The 22,876-nt window shown below is 36.2% G+C and overlaps 3 protein-coding genes across 4 annotated transcripts; all 3 read right to left on the reverse strand.

The window, feature by feature from the left end:
* Positions 1-1,527: 1,527 nt before the first annotated feature.
* ndfip1l (Nedd4 family interacting protein 1, like) lies at positions 1,528-9,824 on the reverse strand. The gene is given in 8 exon segments (XM_032576799.1): positions 1,528-2,371; positions 3,360-3,426; positions 3,716-3,840; positions 3,952-4,039; positions 6,820-6,927; positions 6,929-6,951; positions 7,314-7,401; positions 9,627-9,824. Coding segments are annotated over 8 exon segments (633 nt in total). The 5' UTR covers positions 9,657-9,824; the 3' UTR covers positions 1,528-2,267.
* Positions 9,825-10,638: 814 nt separating this feature from the next.
* On the reverse strand, positions 10,639-14,793 carry endou2 (endonuclease, polyU-specific 2). Its single transcript, XM_032577099.1, has 7 exons — positions 14,656-14,793; positions 13,389-13,605; positions 13,073-13,178; positions 12,205-12,326; positions 11,563-11,675; positions 11,121-11,274; positions 10,639-11,013 (listed from the first exon to the last, which is right to left on the reverse strand). The coding sequence occupies exons 2-7, from the start codon at positions 13,491-13,493 to the stop codon at positions 10,759-10,761; spliced, it is 855 nt and encodes a 284-aa protein (XP_032432990.1). The 5' UTR covers positions 13,494-13,605; positions 14,656-14,793; the 3' UTR covers positions 10,639-10,758.
* Positions 14,794-16,911: 2,118 nt separating this feature from the next.
* On the reverse strand, positions 16,912-22,011 carry rnf14 (ring finger protein 14). Of its 2 annotated transcripts, XM_032577098.1 has the most exons (9): positions 21,912-22,011; positions 21,172-21,330; positions 20,959-21,089; positions 20,606-20,795; positions 19,188-19,573; positions 18,874-19,102; positions 18,447-18,619; positions 18,201-18,331; positions 17,385-17,442 (listed from the first exon to the last, which is right to left on the reverse strand). In XM_032577098.1, exons 2-9 carry the CDS (start codon positions 21,320-21,322, stop codon positions 17,385-17,387), a joined length of 1,449 nt encoding a protein of 482 aa, XP_032432989.1. In that variant the 5' UTR covers positions 21,323-21,330; positions 21,912-22,011. The 2 variants fall into 2 exon arrangements, with proteins under 2 accessions (XP_032432988.1, XP_032432989.1); XM_032577097.1 differs by lacking the exon at positions 21,912-22,011 and having other exon boundaries at positions 16,912-17,442; positions 21,172-21,322.
* Between the last annotated feature and the right edge of the window lie 865 nt (positions 22,012-22,876).

Genomic DNA, 22,876 nt, shown 5'->3' on the forward strand with positions numbered 1-22,876 from the left:
GATTTGTGAATTTTCCACAGGTGGACTCTAATGAAGCTGTACAAAGGTCTCCATGATGATCAGTAGCAACAGGATCCACCAGAACTGAACTTTGGCCTTCAAGGCAAAGGCTGTTAGAACTTCTGTACATGTAATTTCTTATGGGTGTTTTTTTTATTGATATATCAGCAAAAATCTTTTCATTATGGGTGTTGGGTGTAGAGTTTGGGGGGGGTTTCATTATTTGATACAGCTGTAACATAAAATGTGAACTAAGTGAAGCAATGTTAATGCTTTCTGAATGCACTGAGAATTTGAATTTGTAGTTTTCAGAAGCAATAGTCAAAATGAACAAAAAATCTCTTAAATATATTACTGTGTCTAAAATCTATAGTGTGTTTCGCCTTTTGAACTGAATTACATAAATGGACTTTGACATCTTTCTAATTTATTGAGATGCACATGCAAGGCTTTAACAACATAGTGAAGCAAAGGATTTATGTTTGTAATGTGTCTCCCCATTTGTTCTATATAACAGAATCAGCCATTTTTACACATTTTATGGCTCATTCTTGTTCCATACTTTACACGTCAGCTTACATCTGGGGGGAAATCAGAGATGATGTGGCATGAGAAAGTGACACGAAAAGCTTCCATTTATACCAAACAATTGTTTCAGCTGGTGCAACATTTCTTCCAGGTGGGGCGACCTTTGCTTCCTGTTCCATCTGCACAGAAAACCCCAGCTGACATGTGTAATTAGCAGCCACTGGCGGTAAATCATCCCCACTCTGGCAACCACATGTCTCCTGTGTTAAATTTAGCACAAGTACATCTCACAAGAGACAGTTGGATTTAAACCTTTTCTTAAAAGTCTGATTAAGTCAAATGTATTACATATTTTTATGAAGAAATTCCACACTTTTCTAAAGTTCCTAGTCCTTTATCCTTTAATTATACATAAAACACAAAAATTCACAATCATTTTATGGTAGATAATTTCTGCAGTGTGAAGACATGAGTGAAAATGGATGAAATGGCCTCAGATAGGATTATGGATGATGAAAAGATGTAAGAAAGGAGGAAGACATGAAGGATAAAGGCTGGACACAAGGAAGGAACATACTGTAGGGAAAATAAAGGGTATGAGGGAGAAAAAAAATGACATGTATGAAAAGAATAATATGCAAAATATAATACAGAAAATGAAAAAATAAAAAGTATTTTCATATAGAGAACAGGAAAAAACGGAAACTGAAAATACAAATCCTGTAAAGTCATCCATGGTGATTCTGATAAAAAACCCAAAAGGCCCTTGTACTATTTTTAAAAATTGTCTACCAGTAATAGACCCGACTCCGTTAAGATCTGAACTTTTGTATTAAGCTTTACAAATTTAAAAAAAACCTGTAAGAAAAAAAAAAAAAAACACCAAAGAAAATCAAGAAAAAAGGAGCTAGTTATTTCTGCCTTCAATAACTAGCAGAACTGCAGTGATTTTAGGCAATTATATTGATCACTTTCTTTTCATAAACTTACTCAGAAAAATCTAATTGGTTGGAGTAATTTATTAGTTTGAAATGTAACATTGCACATCCACATCCAGAGAACAGTTATAATCGTATCCAAAAAGCTTTTTCTGTGATCAACATTTCAGCAGGTAATAAAATAAGAAAACAAATACACCAACAATTTGTGAATGCATGAAAAATAAATCTTTATGGTAAAATGTGACAGCTGACCCTCTTTGGTCCTCTTAGCAGCTGAACCAAAAAAAAATCTTTAAAATATTCCCTTTATATCTACTGCATTGTTTATTATTTCATTAGCAACAAACAGCACTGATTGGAGAATTTAAAAGCATATTAAGCTGAAGTAAATCGTCTCATTTTGCATGAATCAATCCATAACCTGCAAATCACCCACAGAGACCTGGGTTGTTCAGTCTCTTCTGCACTAAAGGGCAGTAATTTGAGGGAAAATAACACATACAATAGTGCCCCCTGGTGGCAAAAGAGATAACTTCTGCAACAAAACTGAGTAAGGCATTCATTTGGAAATTTCATAATTATAGAGAGCACTTCACAGTTCACCATCAAAAGCTGAAGTGCCATAGAGAGTTCTCTGTATTTACTGTTTAACGCCAAAAAAAGAAGGGGAGAGGGGTGACTAAAGACAATCTGTTCAATTTGTTTCAATGAGAGAAAATACACTCCTTACCCTTTCTGACGGTTTGTGTCATGGTAGAAACAAACATGAAACATAAGAAATACTGATTCTTTGTGGGCTTAGTAGATGAACAGGACTCGGGTGCGGGGCAAAGTGGAGAAAGTGTCGGCCATCTTGCGGATTCTGGCATAATTGATGAATCCGCGGAAGAAGAGCAAGAAGCCTGAAGAGAACATAAAGAAGGGGAACCATAAAACTAAAGAACCGTCTTTCTTTAAATAATGATCGAAATCCATGACTGAAAAACGGAAACACTTTCTAAATGTTGTTAGAATTACTATCCAGTTCCTGGCTACACCAGTAAAGCTGTATACAATTTTTTATTCAGCTTTACTGGCAGACATCTTGCTCATCTCTTTGAAATACCCGCACATTTTATATCAAAATTCGGAAGACTCACAGTTGTCTTTTAAAAAAAGATTATGATCAATCAAGCTGCCAAATCCAGAGTCACCTGTTGATCTTTAGAATCTTTGGATGTTTGGCCAAACATTAAGTTAAGAAATGGTTATAAAAAGGTAAAATTTCTATTATTTTTCCAATATTTTTGTGTTTTTTCATGCTATATCTACATCACATTTGCACAAGACAGTAATGATACAATAATCAGAACAATCTGATTATTCTCTTCTTTTTGTTTTGTTGTTTCATTTTGTCATCACCTGCAAACTACATATTCTTTTTTGTATTTTAAATACATTTATATAAATTGGTTTTATTGTCTTGTAAAAGTTTGGCACCTTTGTTCTAAAATCTAAAAGAAGACATTTCTATTTCTTTAATTTAACAACAAAAACAAATACTTTACACAGTATATCAAATATAAAACTTGATAAGATTTCATTCATTTATTCATCAAAGACACAGCGTTTAGAAAAAACTGTACATAAAAGTGCTGTATGCAGTTGATGATTCATAGAAGTGAATCAAAACTTAATACTACAGAATGTCAAGATTATTAATACAAAAACTATGTTTTAAATAACCTTGAGTTTTTCAAAGTGCATAAACAACACTTTTCCCAGGATTCAGTGCCATTTACACAACCAGTGATTTCACAACACTTCTGTGATAAACCTCATAACGGCCAAAATGCGTCACAATCAGGAGTAAATGAATGATTCATCTAAGTGCAGAGGCTTGCTACTTACCCAATACCAGAAACACCCACCACAGCCAGTACTGTCCATCAAAGTAACCGGGGAAGTATGTGGAGAACTAAAAACCCAAGACACAGTCACAAATAACCAGTTAGAACAAATATGGCCTGCGATGGTTTCACTCAAATGAGTTCCGACCTTTAAAAGGCGAACAAAGAAAGGAGTACGGTCTTCAAGAGGTCTTTAAGGAAATAGTTCAGCGCAAACAAGCTAACCACTACAGAGAAAGTATTTTAAATACCACTATGGTGTTTGAGGTTTTTTTGATTTCTTTGTGTGTAAATAAAGGCCACAGTTTATTGCATTGTGTGTATGTGCAGCGAGATGTTGGGTTTTGTTTTCCGTACCCTGACGATGAGAATCCATTTGATGAGGGAGAGTCCGAAGCCAGAGATGGCCCCGTAGCGTCCGGCCGCCGAAGTGGTCAGACAAAAAGACAAGAAGAAGCCGATCCAGTTGAACAGGAAGGCCACTGAAAAGGGACGGGTGGGAGATCAAAATGAAAAGATATAAGCTTGTAGTCACAAATACAAATAATCTAAATACTTTTCGATTATTCTGGGCAAAGCAATGAGTAACTAACTGAAGAACGTGAGCATGAAGATGCCATCATTTCCTATTCTCAGTTGATCAGCATCATCAAAATCATCTCTGGTGACGAAGTCTTCATCCTGCAACACAATAGATCACAAAAAACTTTAAAAGCTGAAAATATGTCCTAGCAAAGCTGGACCTCAGCAGAGCTTCCCTACAGAGCCTTGTAAAGTGTTCACATCTCCTGAACTGTTCGACATTTTGTCATACATAAAGATGATTTTTGTGAGTTTTAATTACATTTTATGACACAGACCGACAAAGGAGTTGATAAATGTGAAGTGAAAGGAGATTTTGAAAAAATAATCAAATAAAATTAATTTTTGGATCTTTATGCAAAATGCTGAGGAGGAAAATCAACAGTACAAATCACTAAAGCAGAGGTCTGCAGCCTTTATAAATTAGAGTCATTTTGCTCTCAGTACAGCCAAATAAGACTTGTCTAGAGCTGCAAATGTCACATGACTTTATTTTTTTTTTAAAACCCACACGTTTTAGGCAAATTTCTACTGTAGGACATGACTTCTCATTTTTCAAGAAGCAGCATTCATTAGCAATTTAAAATAAAGATAAACATAAAAGAGGACAAATCTTTTTTATAAACTTAGATTCCAACTGAATTCTACAATGAAAAGATAGTAGACCTAAAAACATATTTCTGGTACTTTTGTGGAAATTCAATGCAAATATTACAAGAAAAATTTGAAAAACAATCAAAAACTTAGATTTGTTACTATATCTGTTTTTAATAACATAAACTGTTTCTTTTTCATTTTTAGCCAAAGTTATGATTCGTGGCACTAAATATGCATATTCTTCTGCACTTTGCACTGTCACATCATCTGCACTTTGCCATAATTGGACCTGCTGCTACTTCTTTGGTGTGGTTGAGTGCTTTTAGTTAATTTTAGTTGTATATATTGTTATTATTATTATTGTGTGTTTGTTTATTTTATTTATTGTATATATTTGACTTTTTGCACGGGAGTTGCAATAGAAATTTCGTTGAATCCTGTTCAATGACAATAAATGCTATCTATCTATATGAGGTAATCCTGGAAGAAAACCTTTTGGAGGCAGCAAGTCATTTGAGATCAGTGACCAAATGTCAAAATGTTTAGAAGGTATGAATACTTTAAAAAGCTACTGTACTTTGAGTAAATTGTTTAAGTCCAGCCATGACGCTGAATTTGAGACATCTTCTACCTGCATATTGTGAAAACATGGAGTAATCTAAGAAACTATTGGGAGACAAATGAAGACATCACAACACACTAAACCTAAATCAACATGGTCACTATGACTACAACCTTTAACTCCACAGATCCTGTGGGTCTTCTATGAAAATAGAAATAACTAACACTTTACAAAACACACGGGAAGGGGGGTGTACTGAAAACATAACACAATGTTGGGACATTTCTTTACTGTTTTCACAACACAAACTAGGACTAAATAAGCTTCCTTTCATCACACACTACTCCAGATTACCTCCAGTGAACTGTGAATAATATCGTCAAAAGTCTCCAGGCGTTCTCTGTGATGAGGTTGCTGCTGAGCAAAAAGCAATGTGTGGCAGAGAAACACAATGACAATAACCAATCAAAGAAAATTACAAGTTAAAACAGGCTGTCTTATACATAATGAAATCTCTCTGGATCAAACCATCATGTTGGTTTTTGAGAATGCCCCATTAGTGTACAAAAGAAATCTCCAAACTCTACTGGGAATTTAACTGGAATTGTGTTTTTTAGTCAGATATGACTAAAGACTAAGTGAAAGGTACCAAGATGTTTTAGATAAAAACACCAAAAAACAAACTGCTCCTCTATTGGGATTTTCAGCAGAATGACGGTCCAAAACATATGACCAAATTAATACAGAAATGGTTTAACAAGCTCAAAACCTACATTTAACAATGAGCATGTAGCTATACCCAAAAGAGCAAAAGACCATTAGAACTTTGAAAGCTCTCAAAATATTGTGCAAAGAGGAATAGTACAACATTCTCCTCTGAATACTCTGAACTTTCGAAATGTTCCAGATAAAAACTAAGTGCTGTTGTAGGATTTTTCAAAATACACAGGGCAGACGTAACAACAATTAGATTCTGGAGGCTGAGTCCTTTCTGGTTCAATATTTTTCCTCCAAAATAATTTAATATACTCAATTTAAAATGTTGAAGAGGCTTCTGTAATAAAAAATTATTATTTTAAGGTTATTTTTACTCATCTATAGACAGGGTGACAACAATCAGTCTGGTCAGGTTTTCAGGTCAGGTCCAGTTTCAGCTGAGTTAGTTGGTTCTTTTAAATGTTTTGATGTCAAAAAACTTGAAGACTGTTTTCTTCGGTATAAGAAAGCTTTGTGTTGGCATTTTGCTGCTGCGCCATTAGACAAATAAAGTCAGACACTTTTTTGAGCTGAAAATACATAGTTATGATTATATTTTAGTTACTTAGTTATATTTTACAAATGATGCTTCTTATCCCATCATCACTTTATAAATAATACTGTTTTATAAACTTCTACTTGTGGAGAAATAATGTTTACATATTAGTTCTAAGCACTAAAGCATGCATTAGTTAACCTCCTTTTTCCAAAGGCATCACTGTATTTCCTTTCATGTGAGTGTAGAGCAGTTTTCAGTCTTATGAAACTGTTTTGTTCAAACCACAGATGTAATCAGATATAAAAGGAACATAAAAGTATCTCAATCTAGGGCGCTGCACACTTCCTGCCTTGCAAGCAACTCCGGAAGTCTCTGAGAAAAAGTTCTGTCTGAGTGTATGTTAGAGTGAGACAATGTTGACAGGTAACAGGATGACACAGAAAAAAGAAAAAGTGAGCCACTCACTCTTCCAGTCACCTGGGGAGCAGAGGTCTCCGCTTTAGTTCTTTCTGCTTCGTCATAGGAAGGGAGCGTCGTTGCTACGCTGTAGGATGGAGGCTTAGGGAAAACCCCAGTCTTCCTTGTAGTCAAAGTAGGCTGTAAATAAAATAGCATGGTTTCATACACTGAAGAGCAGCACATTTAAAGGCAACTTTTCACATGTAACATGCATAGTAACCATTGAGGAGCTTGAAGATACTTCTATATCTCATCATAATTACACTAAAAGAGTACATATTTATGCCCTTATCATATGATAAAAGATTTTTTTTTGTTTTGTTTTAGGTAATATGATGCCAAGGGTTGTCACTCATGTTTCTCCGGTAAAGTTGATCTAGTAGAAGCTTGTTTCCTTAAGTTGCTCCTATTCAGACCATAGTTAATATAATTCCCCAGAATGCTTCTGATATAAATACACCTCAGCATTAGAGAATCCACCCAAAATGAGTCAGATTTACCAGGACTGTCCGCTGCGATGCTGCTGTATGGAGGAGGAGCTTCAGCTGCAACCTGGGGGCTCTCCTCGCTGTCCTCCTCATTGGGCAGCTGGAGGACGAAGAAGCAAAATGTAAGTTTGCACACTGGATGATCCCGTCTCTTTAAAAGGGAATTTTTAAACATATTAAAAGGATGTCAAATCTGGTAGTAAATTATCATTGTCACATAAAGTCAAGTTGTGAAGTGGAACTTAAAATTATGAGTCAACAATAAGCTTTCAAAAAAGAAGAAAGTCTCAGAAAAATAAGCATGAATGCATGTCTCATTTCTTTTTTTCATGTTATTTCCTTCATTAAAAGCAGAAATCAAGCATTACAATTATAACAAAACCACTTAAACAGCTTCTGTCTTGTCATTCAAGGCTTAGTGAAACCTATTTCTCTCATGTCAGCAAAAACAACAGCATAGAACCAAGCAGATATGATCACCCAGCATTACTTTCAGGCTTTTTTATAGAGCAACAAAGACAGGAAAAACATTTTATCAAATTTTATCAATGCTGAGGATGAGCAATGAAAAATGAACCCAGTTACAGCAGCAGGAAGATGGAGTCACACAGAAAGTTCAGGTTTGTTTTAGTGAAACCACTTTTAATGTTTCACCATAAATAACCACGATAGCAAGTCTCTCCATGCAGGCTGTATAGACATGAACTCATGCTGGAAGTTTAAACCCATAATAATGATGAGGACAAATAAATGAAATACATCGTTATTGAGAATCAGTTCCACTGCATCTCCTGTTTATCTACATCAGAATCAGAATGCTTTTATTGTTGTTGTGCCAAAGCACAACAAAATTCATTCCAGTACAGCCCATCCAAAGAAGACAATAAACGGACAAAAACAAGGAAGACGGGGTGACTGAGGCTGAAACTGTTGTAGGCGTTGCCCTTTATTTTTAGAGAAAGACGAAATGATAACATCAGGAAGGACGAGGGGCAAAAAGTCATATCAGAAAAACCTCTGCACATATAACAACATTCAGAGACAGGACATATAGCAACATTATGCGTGCCAATGAAGGTAAAAAGTGGGTAGGGAGAATCAGCTAGAGAATCAGCTTCTCGCCGACAGCTAGAGAAGAAAATGTACATAATGTACATGAATCACATATAAATAGAAAGGTAAAATATATACTTTGAAATATACTTTTCTCTGGTTGTATGAAGCACAGAAGAACACCAAATTAACCTGCACAGTTTTCTTAGAAATTATTACCACAGCTTGTCCTTGATGATTAAAAATCAATCTGGAAGTTTAACAATATTTACAATCACCAAAAAAAATCACAATAGACAATCATGACTCAGAAACTATAAAAGGGCCACCTGTCACTCTCATAAATAATGTGGGTAAATTACTAGTAAAACATCTGCAGGCTAAGTGACCAAGGAATCAGTTAAATATCAATTACATCTAAAGGTGTCATTTAAAAAGTAAAACTGCATATTTGAAGGATAATGTCTGCAATTTCTGATTATGTATGTATAAAAAAAGTAAGAAACATATAAAAGTAACAAACGTTACATTGCAAATAATTTGTAATAATAAATATGCTTTATGTTTTAGCAGCAATATTATTATTTTAAACAGTTTTTCTGTCTAAAATAATAAGATTCCTGATTATGTCTTATATTTTAGTTGGGGGTTTTTTTTGTTGCTTAAATAGCTTGTTATCATAAAACCAGGCAATGTTTACTCAAGTTGATCATTCCTGAAGGATTTCATGCCAGTCCAAATCTGTTTTTCAAATGAATTAACTATTCATAAACAAAAACTACCTCCCAATAGGAATGTTTGAAATTACGTTTCAAAGTACCCACAGTCTTTGTAGAAAAATCTAGTCCAGGTTTTACTTGTTTAAAAACAGAACTTTGAAAATCCTATGATGTAAGTTGATGTTGAAGCCAATTTTGAATTAAGTCGTATTGTTCTTTCTAATGTTAAGACTTCAGGTCATATGAATGTGTTTTTATTTTCCGGTTAGAGTAAGACAGAGGGACAGCTCTTTAGTTATTAGCCGAATCTGATGTTTGGGTGGGCGTTTTAGCTTGTGTGCTTACATTCGCTTCGTTTTAACAGGTTTCTATCATCTAAAAGGATATACTTCACAAAAATATCTCATAAGATCTTTCACTCTGACTGATATTCATCTTCCTAACACAAAACACGGTCGTATTAAAGAAAACGACGTAAAACAAACACCAATACTTGGGTGGCTAACAGTGAGCAGCTAACGCCAATTTGAGACGAAGCCGTGTTTTCACCTACCTGCTGATACCTGGCGCTCGACTCCGCCATTCCGCTCCAAACGGTAGTTAGTCCAACAGATAATATACCACGAATACGCCTAATCGAAACAAAATTATATAACTGTGTAAACTAAAACATGCGACAGTCAAAATGGAAAACTGCTTCTCTTCTATGAAAGGAAACTGATAACGTTGTGAAGGTAAAACACAGCAGAACACGCATTACTTCCGGTTGATTTTGACGACTAATGAGCAGTGCTGCCTAAAATATATCTGTTTGTATATTTTCGACATGTTTTTAGCCTAATTTAATCCATATTCTCTTCTTAACATACATTTTGTTCAATTTTCGACTTCCAATAAATGTATATGTGTTTCAACTTTGAAAAGTGATCACGTCAGCTTCCGTTTCTTCCCTAACTTAACAAACCGTCGTCAAATCATTGACGTCATTCGCCAAAACAAATTCTCTACCGCCCTCTTTTGATGTAAAATGGAGAAAATATTTTCAGCTGCTACAATTTTGAAACTTTTTGTAAGATTATACTGGCACTGACCAAAGAAAGTAGAAAAAAACAATAATAATAATAAAAAAAAATATGCAAAGGAAGTTTATTTGCATACCAAATTTCAGCAACAAATAAATTTAACTTGTCAATTTAGGCGGATTTTTAAACTTATGTAACCATTATTTTACAGAAAGTCCCTTGAGACAAAATCTCCTTTTTGAGGGAGACTTGGATGTGGATCAGGTCTTTATAGATTAGACAGTTTTGCAATCCTTTTATAATTATCAGATTTATTGTATCTGATTAAAGAGATAATATTATAAATATAATAAAGACTAAATATTTGCCTCACTTTGCTGTTTTTATTGCCTTATTTTCATTTAACTTGTCAACCATAAAATCAAAAAATACACTAATATTTATGGTTATAGCTTAAAAATATAGAAAAGGAGAAGTTGAAAGGATATGAATACTTTTGCAGGCCTGTAAACATAGGGACAGAAAGAAAAAAACAAATGTGGATGGGTCTTGAAACTTTTATTGTATCTTTGTGTAAAAGAAAAAGACAAAAACAGTACCTGTGACACTTTGTAAGCGCGTGTGTTGGAGTGGTTATATCTCGGAGTGCTTTCCAGTCAAGTCTTATTGAGGATTCCTGTATCTAAGTAGCACAGGGAAGGTGGTGCCTATGTGCTTTTGGTTGTAATGGTGACAGACAATCTCTACGTCATAGAAACTGAACTGCACTTTGACGCGCTCATTTGGTGAAGTGAGGAAACTGAGAGTGTAGAGGGCAAACTCAAACTCAGGACTGACGCCGATGAAGATGCTGCCTTTGGGCTTTATGCCGTTCTTCCAGCTGAACTGTAATGCCAGGATGTGTTTGTTCTCGTCAGGCTACGTTGAAGATTAAAAAGGGGAACAGGTGGGATTAAGCAAGTTATGTGTACAAATCTATATAGATAGGAGTCAAATTATCACCAATACGGAAGGGGATGTTATACCTGAGGAGAATTTGCTGTGACACTGTAGCCTTTGTAATCAATGTGACCCAGCTTTTCTTGTATGTACAGCTGAATCCAGTTGTGAAAACCAATGACAGTCCGCCCTCCTCTTGTCTCCCCAACAAACACATGTTCAAATCCTGAAGAGTCTGGCCTGTGGGCAGAAACAAAAACATAAGACCAGTAACACGTTTGCCTTCATGTTATTATAATGATTACTTTTTTTGTTAAACAGAAAAGAAAAAAAACTAAACACCATATGGAATCACCTAAATTATTTTTAAGCTGTAGCTAAAACGCCTGTGGAACCACTGCTTATGAACATGATGGGCTATATTTGTATTTTATGGTGGCATCAACGTTTCTGAGACGTATTCTCTGAGTGAGGTGGTAGCCATCATGTATGGAGTTATATTTAGACGCTGTGGCAGTTACCACCCACCTGCTGGATCCTCTTCTTGCATAGAGTTCAAACCAGATTCTGTAGAGCTGCTCCTTGAATTCTGTGTCATCTTGAGGAGAGAGCTGCTTCTCCACCAGGTGTTTATGAGCTATCTAAAAGATTACACACAAGTTTATTTTCAGTGTTCTGTCATATTTCATTCACATTGAACCATATTGATTGATGAAAATTACATTAATTGATTTAAAGAACTTATCAAGCAAAAACTTGATAAAAAAATTGCTTTGTCAGTTTACATTTAAAGCTGCAGTAGGTAACTTCTATAAAAAAAAATTTAAAAATCAAGCTCCTCTGCCTTCTCCCAGTGCTCCCAGTAACAACTGCAGTTATATGCCGTTCAGTCAGAAACAACCAATCAGAGCCAGGAGGAGGAGGGTCTTAGAGCTGTCAATCACTCTCATTCTCACCCTCCCCCACTTTCTCTCAGCTCTGCTGAGAGCTGGTCCATCACCAAATAGCCAGTCACGATTGGCCAGGAAGTGGAGGAGATCAACCTTTTTGCAGATTATCTGTCTCGTACTATACTGTCACGACATAATCATAATTTTAATAAATATGTAAAAAGCCAATTTTTTTTATAAAAGTTACATACTGCAGCTGTAGTAGGTCCATTTCCAGTACCTTCATAGCCGGAGTCTGAATGATGGCATCCAGGAACCTGTGGTTCTCGGCCACTTCCTCAGGAGTTACAATCTCTGGCTCACCGGTGTCACTTTCATAGTTATCCAAAAGAGAGATAAAGGCTGCAGAATCAAATAAAAACATTTTCCCATTATTTTTAGGTCCACATGTGCTACAGGAAATTATGTAATGTTTAAAGCTGTCCAGTCCCAGAAACATGAAGATTATACAGAACAAGTCAGCCAAGCAGAAATCCTCTGAGCAATCCTTTGAGTGCTGAATAGTTTCAGAAAATAAAATAAGCAAGAAAAATAAATTGGCCTTTTTCTGACTCTATTTCGCTCTGGAAATACCTCTCTCTTCTTAAATAAAAATGTTATCAGATATGAAAGAAGATAAGCATTTTTCTGCAGACCTATGCATGCTGTGTGATTATGCAATAACTGTGGTGTAGTTTCCCTTTAAGAGGAGGCGATTGTTGCAAACCTGCCGCCAGGAATGCATGACATGATTGCAGCAATTGAGATGTTTGTTAATTGGACTGTTGTTTAAGCGGTGGAAATGTTTATATTAAAGTTTTTTTTACAACCTCAAAGGTTCATGTATTTTACCAGGATGTTTTGTGAAAGACCAGCAGATTACAACATATTTGTGAAGATGAATTATGAATAGTTTTTATGACTATCTGGAAAGTTTAGAGTATTTAACCTGATTTTATTCTAATACCCATAGATAAAATCCAGTGAAACTTTAAAAACACACCTAATTAAAAAGGGTCCTCCTGTGTGTAATTACAAGGCATATGTGAAAGAGCTGCCATATGTTTTGATAACAGAAAGATTGTAGCAGTAAAAACTTGAGCACTGACCTAAAAATGTCTCCTTTTTGAAAATATTTTCATCAACAAATGTAAACAAAGGAAGTCCTGCCCTGTCATTGCTCTCATTGTCACCCATGCTGTCTCCAGCTTTGCCCTGCAGCAGAGAGAAATTATCAAATGATCACACTTTATGTTTCACTTCAAAAACCCATGAAGAGCCTTAACTACTGCTTTTAACCAATGTTCATTATTAATGTACATTTTAAACTAAGAGTATTTCAGTTTAGAAAATACAATGTGAGAATGGTACAAGTGCATATATAACTGTTTTATCTTAATCTGGATGCCCATGAGTGCGGTGCACCTGCAGAGAAATTCTGTAGTCTTTTCCAGGTTTGAGTCGGTTGACGTCATTATCCCAAATCTCCTGAACTATAGCCGACAGCTCTCTGTCACTCTCAATCATCATACGGCCACTCTTTGTGCTCCTTGTCCCACTGTTCAGTCTCAGTCTCCTGATCGCAGTGGTACAGCGTTTAATGTCTCAGCCAAACTCCAGAGGTACGCAAAATCTAGATATTCTAAATTAGTAAAATAAAAAAATGCATTAGTCTCAAACAGATCATGTATAATCAAAACAAGATATTTACACACACTAAATACAAAGGCAAAAACTTTTTTATCTCACTGTCAGATATTAAATCTGACTTCCCTTTTTTGCTTTAGGTCAGTTAGGATTACCAAAATCATTTATACTTGCTAAATACCAGAACAATAGAATATATATTTTTTGAGAATTTTCAATTACTTTCTCTTTAATGCTTACATACTCTAAAATCCCCTACATGATTTTATGTAAGTATTTTTCTGCAAACCTATGCATGCTCTGTGATGCATTGGTTTGCATCACAGAGGAAACCTTTCCCTTTCTTTGAGTGCCTCAAATCCTAATTTGAGGCAGAATTGTATTGATTTATTTGCTGATATTTGCTGGAAGGATGGGTACACTTTACTAGATAAATGCCATCACAAGGAAGGACCATTATAAAGAAATATTTATACCCCCCACACCCCCATTCACCAGCTATATATTAGGAAGTTAAAGTTTGAGCACCAATCTCCTGAGTGAACAATGATCCAAACCAGCTTTGCTGTAAAGCTGGGTAGGAAAAACAAAAACAATGTTTTGGGGGGGACCATCAGAAAGCCTTAATTTTAACTCTGAAATTATGAATTCAAAATTCAAACAATCTATTGTAAAAAGCTTGTGGAAGGATACACAAAAGGGTTGAGCAAAGAAGTCATAGATTTGAAAAGGTAAGTCATTATTTTTGGTAATCCTAATTACATTAAAAAAAAAATTAAAAAGAAATTGTCTTAATTTAATGTTTTACAAGCAGAAAGAAAAGGTTATGTCTCATTTTTTCCTATTTTAACTAGTTTGTCATAATTAATACTTCAGTATTGATGGATGGAAATCTAATCAAACATGAAAATCTACTAGGAACGAAATATATTCAAAAATAATTTCATGTATTTTACAGGTAAAGAAAGCCCAAATCATGGCTGAATGTTGAGCTCTAAGAATTCAGCATAAGATGGCAGCGCTGTAAGCATCAAAACTCACTGACCTGCTTCTTTCAGTCCTGATCTGCTTCTCTGAACCAACAAGGAACAACTGGTGACTGATGTGTGGAAGTTTCTGTGTAGGCCTGCTATTCCCAGTACTGGTTCTTTGAGTTTCTGACTGCAGGAGTCTTTCATGGTAAAGGCCCAGCCAGTCAATCAGTCATTCATTGACTATGTAAAAGAACACGAGGGGGGACGAGTCAGGGGATGGGGACAGGACAGGAGAGAGGGGCCGTTAAAAAAGCATTTTCTACAGTCAGCAACTCTGGCCAAAGAGATTACACAATGATGTCTCTTTTCAGGTTCAGCTAAAACGGAGGCTCTTTGTTCTTTTGACGTTTCATTGTTTCCCTCTCTGCCACAGCATCACCTCTGGATTACAGGGTAAATACGGGTCATGTTTCAGGTAACAAGGTGCTGCTGGGAACTTGGGGTTAATCTAATCACTCAAAGAGGGACAAAATGCCAACTATGTTACCAGAAAATGCAAACGCAAAGGCAAAAATTCCTTATTCTGCTTTGCTATGTCATGTTCTACTATCAATCAGTCAATCATGTTTATTTGTAAAGCACATTTCAGCATCAAGGTGGTTCAAAGTGCTTTACATAATAAAAACAGAATGTTACAAAGTTATAAAGAAAACACAGTACAGTAAACAATTGAACAAACATTACATTTTGATGAGGGCCATCACCAAAATCATACTCATCAAACGTGTTGGACAATGTTTCATTAATTATGGTTCAAAAACAAAACAGGTGGGTTTAAGTTGTGATTTATGGAACTCAGTGTTTCATCTGTTTTGCAGTTTTCTGGATGTTTGTTAGTTTGCTCCAATAATTCCACAGGTTTCAAACAGTCATATATTTTATTATAAAATTTGGTTAAACAGTGCAATACAAAGCAAATAATACATCCACATTAATGAACTACTGTATATTTTGTTCTTGTGGAAAATGATATGCAAATACAGTATGTGTCATGTCATGTGGAATTAAGAAATCAGCTATTTTCTTTAAAACTGAATCTGCAGCAAATGATTATTGGACAGATGGGGTCTAGAAAAAGACATGCTGGTTTTAAATTCAGCACATTGTTTCAGTTTAATAGCCAGATGCTTGTAATACATTTTTTTCCTTACTACTTTGCTTTAAATTAATGAAAAAGCTGTGCCGAATTACTTTAACTTGAAATCTTAATGCAATCTAACTTTTTGGGGTATCTATCAACCAATTCAGAACATTTTCTGGGAACATTGTGTATTTTAAGATGAATGCAATATCTTAAAAAGCTGAGGTAAATTAGAAACAAAACAAATCTGATGAAAATGTGCAATATCAGCCTGAATGTAAGATGCTGAAGTGTTATGTAGTTAAAGTGGTGACACCTGACATGTTGAGCTTAGAAAGCAAATGGTAGATTTCCAACTCTGTAATTTCTGTATATATGTGGAGGTGAACTCAAAGATCGTTAGAATGCTTTCAGAGCATTAAACAATAAGAAGAGTAACTGTGTTATGCAGAAAAGAAAAAGGTCACAAACTGTTTATTGGAATATTTAATATTTTTTAGTGCATTGAAAGTCATTCTGTGTTCTTACAAGAGAAATGAACAGTGTTGATGTGAACTTGGGACAAAAATACATCATATGCATATCATTTCATTTCATTTCATATGCTTTTTAAGGCTAAGCATCCAGATGTGTTTCTTCTAATCTGAACCAACTTCAAACTGTCACACAAGATGCTGAAACTGTTGTGTTGGGTTAATCTATAACAGAAATGTAAAGTAAACATTTGGTATGTCTTTCTAAGTTTTTGCCTCTTTTTTCTGTATAATTATTTGGCATTATTAAATTTAAAAAAAAACATAGTAAATCTAATGTAGCCAACCACAAACTCTGCATAAAGCACCTGTTTTTTCATGAACACAAACTATAGTCATAGTTCAAGCTGCAAACCAAAGAAGCCAATGCACTGAACTTCACTACACACTCAAACTGTTCATGATTTCATTGTGCTCTGACTTTGTCATTATAGAGAGAGAAATTTCTGTTTTGGACACATACCTCATATGACTGAAATATTATTAATATCAATCTTGAATTTGAAAAGAAAGGTGCTGTGTTTTACTTTTGACATGTTGAGGCAGGCTATAAGGACAGGCTCCTTCAATTTTTTAATGAAAACATTCAGTAGATTCTCCATATTTAGCTGGTTGCTATAAGGCCTATGACATAAAGAAATGATTTGCTATGAGACAAGACAGGACATAGTCTATTTGATTAATTATCTATATGACAGTACAAATTATTCCTCCCTTTGCAAATCTTTCACTGACTTGAGATTTAATGTTTATAACAGTTTCATAATCAGAACCCTTGTTAGACCATTAACCAACCACTAACCAATATAGCTTATTAGTGAAAGGTAAAGGCAAACAGAAAAGATGCTAAACTTTTCTAAAATCCCTGCAGTTGTTTGCCATCTGTTCAGCAGGCCTATATTGTTGAGACCTGTATAATTTAAACACAATGACTGTGACTATAAACACTTTACATAGCTGATTGTCTTCCTGTCCTCTCTATGGCATGACAATGTTCAAAACACTCGATGACTGTGTAAAAAGTATGTGGCTGTGGTGGCGTTTCAGTTCCAGCGTAGATGAATCCATGGCCATGTGATGAAGGATAAAGTGCATTTAGATGTAGAGCTGAGAGGCGGCGTGGGCGTCAGTCCTCCTCATCGCTCCAGAATTCATCATCATCCACATCAACACCATGGAAGAGTCTGCAGAAGCCAAGGACAAAACAGTCAGACAGCTTAAGTACTGCACAAACACACTGGCCATCGATCTCGACACACTCTAGACTTGCTCATATGCAAGTCTAGAGCTTTAACATTTTCTTATGGTACAGTGAACTTCAAAAGGGTTATGTATGACAAGTTTTAGGCAGCTCCTCTGGTCAGACATGGTTGAACTTCATTTTCACAAGAACTGGACATGGATAACATACAATAATGTTGCCATTGCAATTTTCTAAAAATCTGCTTGAGAAACTGGTTTATTATTTAAAAAGTGGCTAGATTTTTAAAAATGCTATAAATTGAGGAATATAAATATAAAATATAATTAAATGAAATATAATCTAGCGTATAAAAGTAGTATATACTGGCATATTTAAGGCTTAAATTTAGTTTTTTGATTTTCTTTAAAAATTTTAGAACAATTTCAGTTTGTCTTGTTTTCAAACATTGCATAGGATTTAAGGAAATGTTTTAAAAAAGGCCTGCAGCATAATTACACTAAAATTGAGTTATTCCTCAGGAAACAAGATGAATATGTGAAAATGTACTGTTTGCTCAATGTTAAGGATTAGAAGCCAATTATGATGATGTGGGTGTTTTCTCTTTAAAATACTCTAGGTACCTTGGCAGAGACCAAGCTATTATGTTACCGCAACAAAAGCAGCATTTATTAGAGCCTTTTTACCCATCCATACTGAAAGTGCCTATAAATGTGGGTAAACCTGATAAGAGTTTCTTACTGGTTAAAGCAGGGTGAGTGAGGGTTGTTAAAGTGGCTGTATGGGTTGACTTTGCTGAGGGCACCGAGGCACAGCCAGCAGAAGTACTGCTTACAAGATGTGCACGTCATCTTGTTACAGCCATCCACTTTCTGAAAGATACAAAGTGCCGCAACATTATGTGAACAGACATAATTTGGATGGAACCATTTTTAAAGGTTCTGATGTCTTAAAGCATTGTAACCACTAGGGGGAGGTAAAGGCCACCTGTATATTGGTTCCACAGCGGGGGCAGCATTTGCAGTTCTCCTTGAGCCAGTCTCTGCTGAAGGATTCCTCCACCGCTTTCTGGACCACCCTCTTCCCGAAGCGTTGCTCCATGAACTTCTGGCCTTCAGGCGTGGCTGACAGGTACTCATCTCTCAGGCTACGCAGATCATCTGAGGAACAAACCAGAAGCTGAGACAGTTAGAAAATACATGTTCTGATTTCCAGTGGGGGTTTATTTGCATCTGTGTACATTTTATTTCAGCTCTGGCACATCTTTTCAATGCAACTCATTTCAGTCTTTCCACAGCTCCAACCCAACTACTTGTCTCCCACTTGCCTCTTATTTGTAATGTGCTACTTTTTCTTTTCTAACAAAGCTTCACTCCTGCAAACTATTTTTAACAGGAGTCAACTGTGTGGTTACCTGCTGTTATTTTACAATGAGAGACGCCGTGGTATCCCAGCTTGCACAGCGTGCAGAAAGCGTACTGACAAGCCGAGCAAATGCCCATGGTTGTGTCTGGCTCCACCATAACAGCCGTCCCACAGGAGTGACGTGGACAGTAGACGACGTCAGCCATGAGGTCCAAGCTTGACTGAAGGAGCAAACGGTCATACCGGGCAAACAACTCCTCGTCCACAAGCTGTTTCACCTGAATGAAAAAGCCACGATGTGAGAGAACTGATTATGTGAAATGAAAACGTAGAGAAAACTCACAGTTTATCTGCCGCTCTTACCTGTGACGGAGTGGCTAGTGAGGTACATTCGGGTTCAGGGCAGTTAAGGCACTGGACGTTGCCGTCCCGTATTTGAATCTGAAAGTACTCTGTCATGCACACCTTACAGTAAACATGTTGGCACCCCTTGAAGCAGAGACAGCTGGCACCCAGTTTGTCTGAAAAACAGATGCCGCAGCAGAACACCTTTCCATCGAATGCCCTCTGCCGCTGCGCCTCATCAAAGTCCAGGAGCTGAGGTAGGGGGTCTGAGTGGGGGTCCATCAGAACCACGGCGCGCGGGTCCGACTGAGAGGACGGTGAAAAGTGCTGGTCAGAGTTCTCTTTCTGCACGTCTGCTTTTTTCTCCTCTGGTTTTTCAGACTGGTTCATGCACTGTGTCCCAGCTGGACAGAGAAAAAAATATGTTTTTCCAAATGCCATTAATTTTAAAAAAAACTTTAGCATAAACATACAGATGACTGAGCAAGAATTTTCTAATTCAAAGAAGATAAAAACATGTTTACATCTGATATAAAGCCAAGTCACCAGTAAATCTAAGAAGATGCTTCTAATAAAGTTGAAGGTGTAATTTGCATTTGAAGAAAGTTACTAAGCCAAAGCCTACAACAGACAGTCATTGTGTCAGAAAAGTAACTTAAACTGATTTATTTCATCGAGTCATCTTTTACACATTATCCGTAATTTTCAAACAGGTTAAGGATCTAGAGCACAAAACTAACTTTATCTATCCCAACCAGTTTGATGTGAGTTTACTGTTGGAAAACTGACTGTGTTCAAGCTTCAACCATCTGACCCAAACTGGGAGCCTCAGGTGGTTGACACTTAAACTCATCATGCAGAGCACTCTCAATTTAAAAATAGCCACTCCAAAATGAATATTATATTTTTAAAAATGAGCTGATTCTGTCACCTAAATGTCAAATGACAAAAATTCATGGGTAGATTCTGGAAGCCTGCACCTTTTACAACCCAAAGAGCCATTTTTGTCCTCAGACCAGCTAAACAAAAGTTGTTTAGAGCCACAACTGTTTCATGACCTTTTCAGAAAAGACAAATTATTACCGTAAATAATTGATGTTATTTTTGAAAGAAAAAAAACAAACACCATTCTATTTATAAAACTTTTCCAAAAGAGAATGTATGCATTGCCTTCAATGAGATGTTATGATTTTGTGTTTTTTAAGTAAATAGTGTTCAACAAGAAAAATAGATAAACAAATATTACTAGTACTTTTGGGTCATCTGGTTGTGGAACTTATTGATTCATGAAAAAACAGCAAAAACCTGAATTTCTTATTGTATTTTACTCAAGCTTGCTGTTAAAATTACTTAGTTCTTTATCATTTTTACCCAAAGTTATATTGCAGATATGCAGACTCCTGGGAGAATCCAACGACACAGAAAAACATAAATACCTTTTGCTTCAGGGTCTGTTTTCCTCCGTTCACCGCCGCCCTTAATGCTGCTCCTGTTGAGTTCAAGAGGAGACTGGATGCTCAGAAAGTTCAGAGTCTCCTCTTTCAGGAACTGGATCCACATGAAAAGGACCTCAAAACCCTGATTTTCTTCCCACAACTCATCCAAGCGCTGGCACAGAGAACTCAGCTGAAATGATCAAATATCAAATATTACGCACCATAACCTGTATTTGTAGATTTGAATAAAACTACCAGTCATATTTCTGGAATATGGGAGGAAGCCAAAGTACCCTGAGAGACCTTGTTTTTGTCATATAAAGAAATATAAGAGTTGGCATGATGAGTCCTACCTGAGCTTTGGTCATCCATTTTGAGCTGAGTGAAAAAACCGGTGGAGATGTAGACGGATAGTCTGCAGGAAGCTCGAAATTGAGCACCAAGGGAGGTAAAAAGCAGACATTATATTCAGCTGTCTTGTCTCCTACAACAGAGAAAGGAGGTAATTAGCATTTCTTGTTGTTATATGAATAAACTGCACACCACACCTTTACTGACGCATGTACCTTTCACCAGCAGCTTGAAATTGGGAGGGAGCTCCAGACACAGCTGTATCTCTCCGCCCTGAGCAGACTCTGCGCGGCGGAACTCCTCTTCATCATAGATACTTGCTAAAGCAAGCAGTTCATTCTCCTGGGCTTCTTTATCCTCAGACATTTACATACCTACAACAACAACAGTACACGATCAATAGCATTACGAGATCTAGTGGCCGTAGCAGCGCCTGTCATAACATAAACACTGTCAAAATGAACTGCACCTAATCATCTCATGAATCTGACAATAAACTGTTAATTTACCAACTGGCTTAAACGGTTAAGCATTGTGTCTTAAACTACAAACCAAAAAGAAAGTGAAAAATATTTTTAAAAATTAATAAATTACTACAGGCAACACGACTTTGGATATAACTTAGCTTTAGCAAAGCTACGTTGTTATACAAAAGTTGGAGGATGCATTTATAACACCTTAATATGTGTGCTAATAATGCAACACCGGTAAACATAAAGTGTTTTAGAAACTCTGATGACATTATTCAAGCTGTCGATTAGTTTCCGACTTAGCTAACAAACTTGAGATAGTCACTACATGAGGCTAGCAAGCTCTGCTAGTTAACTGCGGCTTTGTTACTGCAGCTAAGTAGCAAAGCTAGGCCCTGTGTCATAACCACTGTTATGCAGATCAAAAATATTACAAATTATTTCACTGAAAAGTACACTGCAATTAAAATGAAGACGTTAACTACCTTATATGTCCCAAGTGCAAGTGACTTCTGCCCCTTTGACTAGTTCTCGTCATGTCGAGTCACTGTAGGTTCTTACAGCGCCACCTCCAGGAGATCTCAGTTAGCGCAATATTGGCTGGACCTGTTCCTTATCAGTCCGCCGGCAAGCAATCCGGCTGACCGGCCAGGATGATGAGCGGCGAAGAACGATTTCACCGTACTCCTTTTTTTTCATAATGTATGTACATTTTAGGGGAGGATCAACATAATATAATAAATTTAACTTAGTGAAAAATATATCTAGTTAAATTTACTTTGTGCATTTATAATTTTGATAAACTATTATAGCCTACGATCAACCATAAAGTTTTTCCAAATAGACAAATATTCAGACATAGGCTACTTACGTTTTTACTGGGTGCACGGTTTTTAAAAATATTTTTTTTTTTATACATTGTGTATAGCTTTTAATTTCTCTATATGTTAGATGGTTTTTCATTGTAAGTTTATTGCCATTTGCAATTTTGTTCTTTCTTGTTTGCTGGTTAAGTTAAGAGAGTTGACATATTTGTTACAAATGTCACTATATTGTGACATGGCATGAAACAAAATCAGTGAAAAAATCGAGCTCCTCTGCTAACGACAGAAATAAACAGTTCAGTCAGAAACAACCAATCACACCCAGGAGGCAAGTCTTAGCGCTGTCAGTTATGATCATGTAAGCGCTGCCCACAGCCTCCAGATTGTTCTCTACTACTCTACAGCCTCTCCCAGTCATCAGAGCATGTGGTGAATACTCAGGTTAGTTAATATGGCCACCAATCACAGCAGATAAACAGATTCCCAAGAATGGCATGTAAAAATAATTTTTTATAAGTTACATATCCCAGTTTTAGTATTTTGTTTATAACCTTTAATTCCTGCCATTGCAGTGTCTAGCACTATGTTGTTGTGCATTTCTAGTACATTATCATGTTTACCTGGAG

The sequence above is a fragment of the Xiphophorus hellerii genome, chromosome 11, assembly GCF_003331165.1.
Source record: "Xiphophorus hellerii strain 12219 chromosome 11, Xiphophorus_hellerii-4.1, whole genome shotgun sequence".
In the NCBI taxonomy this organism is placed as follows: domain Eukaryota; kingdom Metazoa; phylum Chordata; class Actinopteri; order Cyprinodontiformes; family Poeciliidae; genus Xiphophorus; species Xiphophorus hellerii.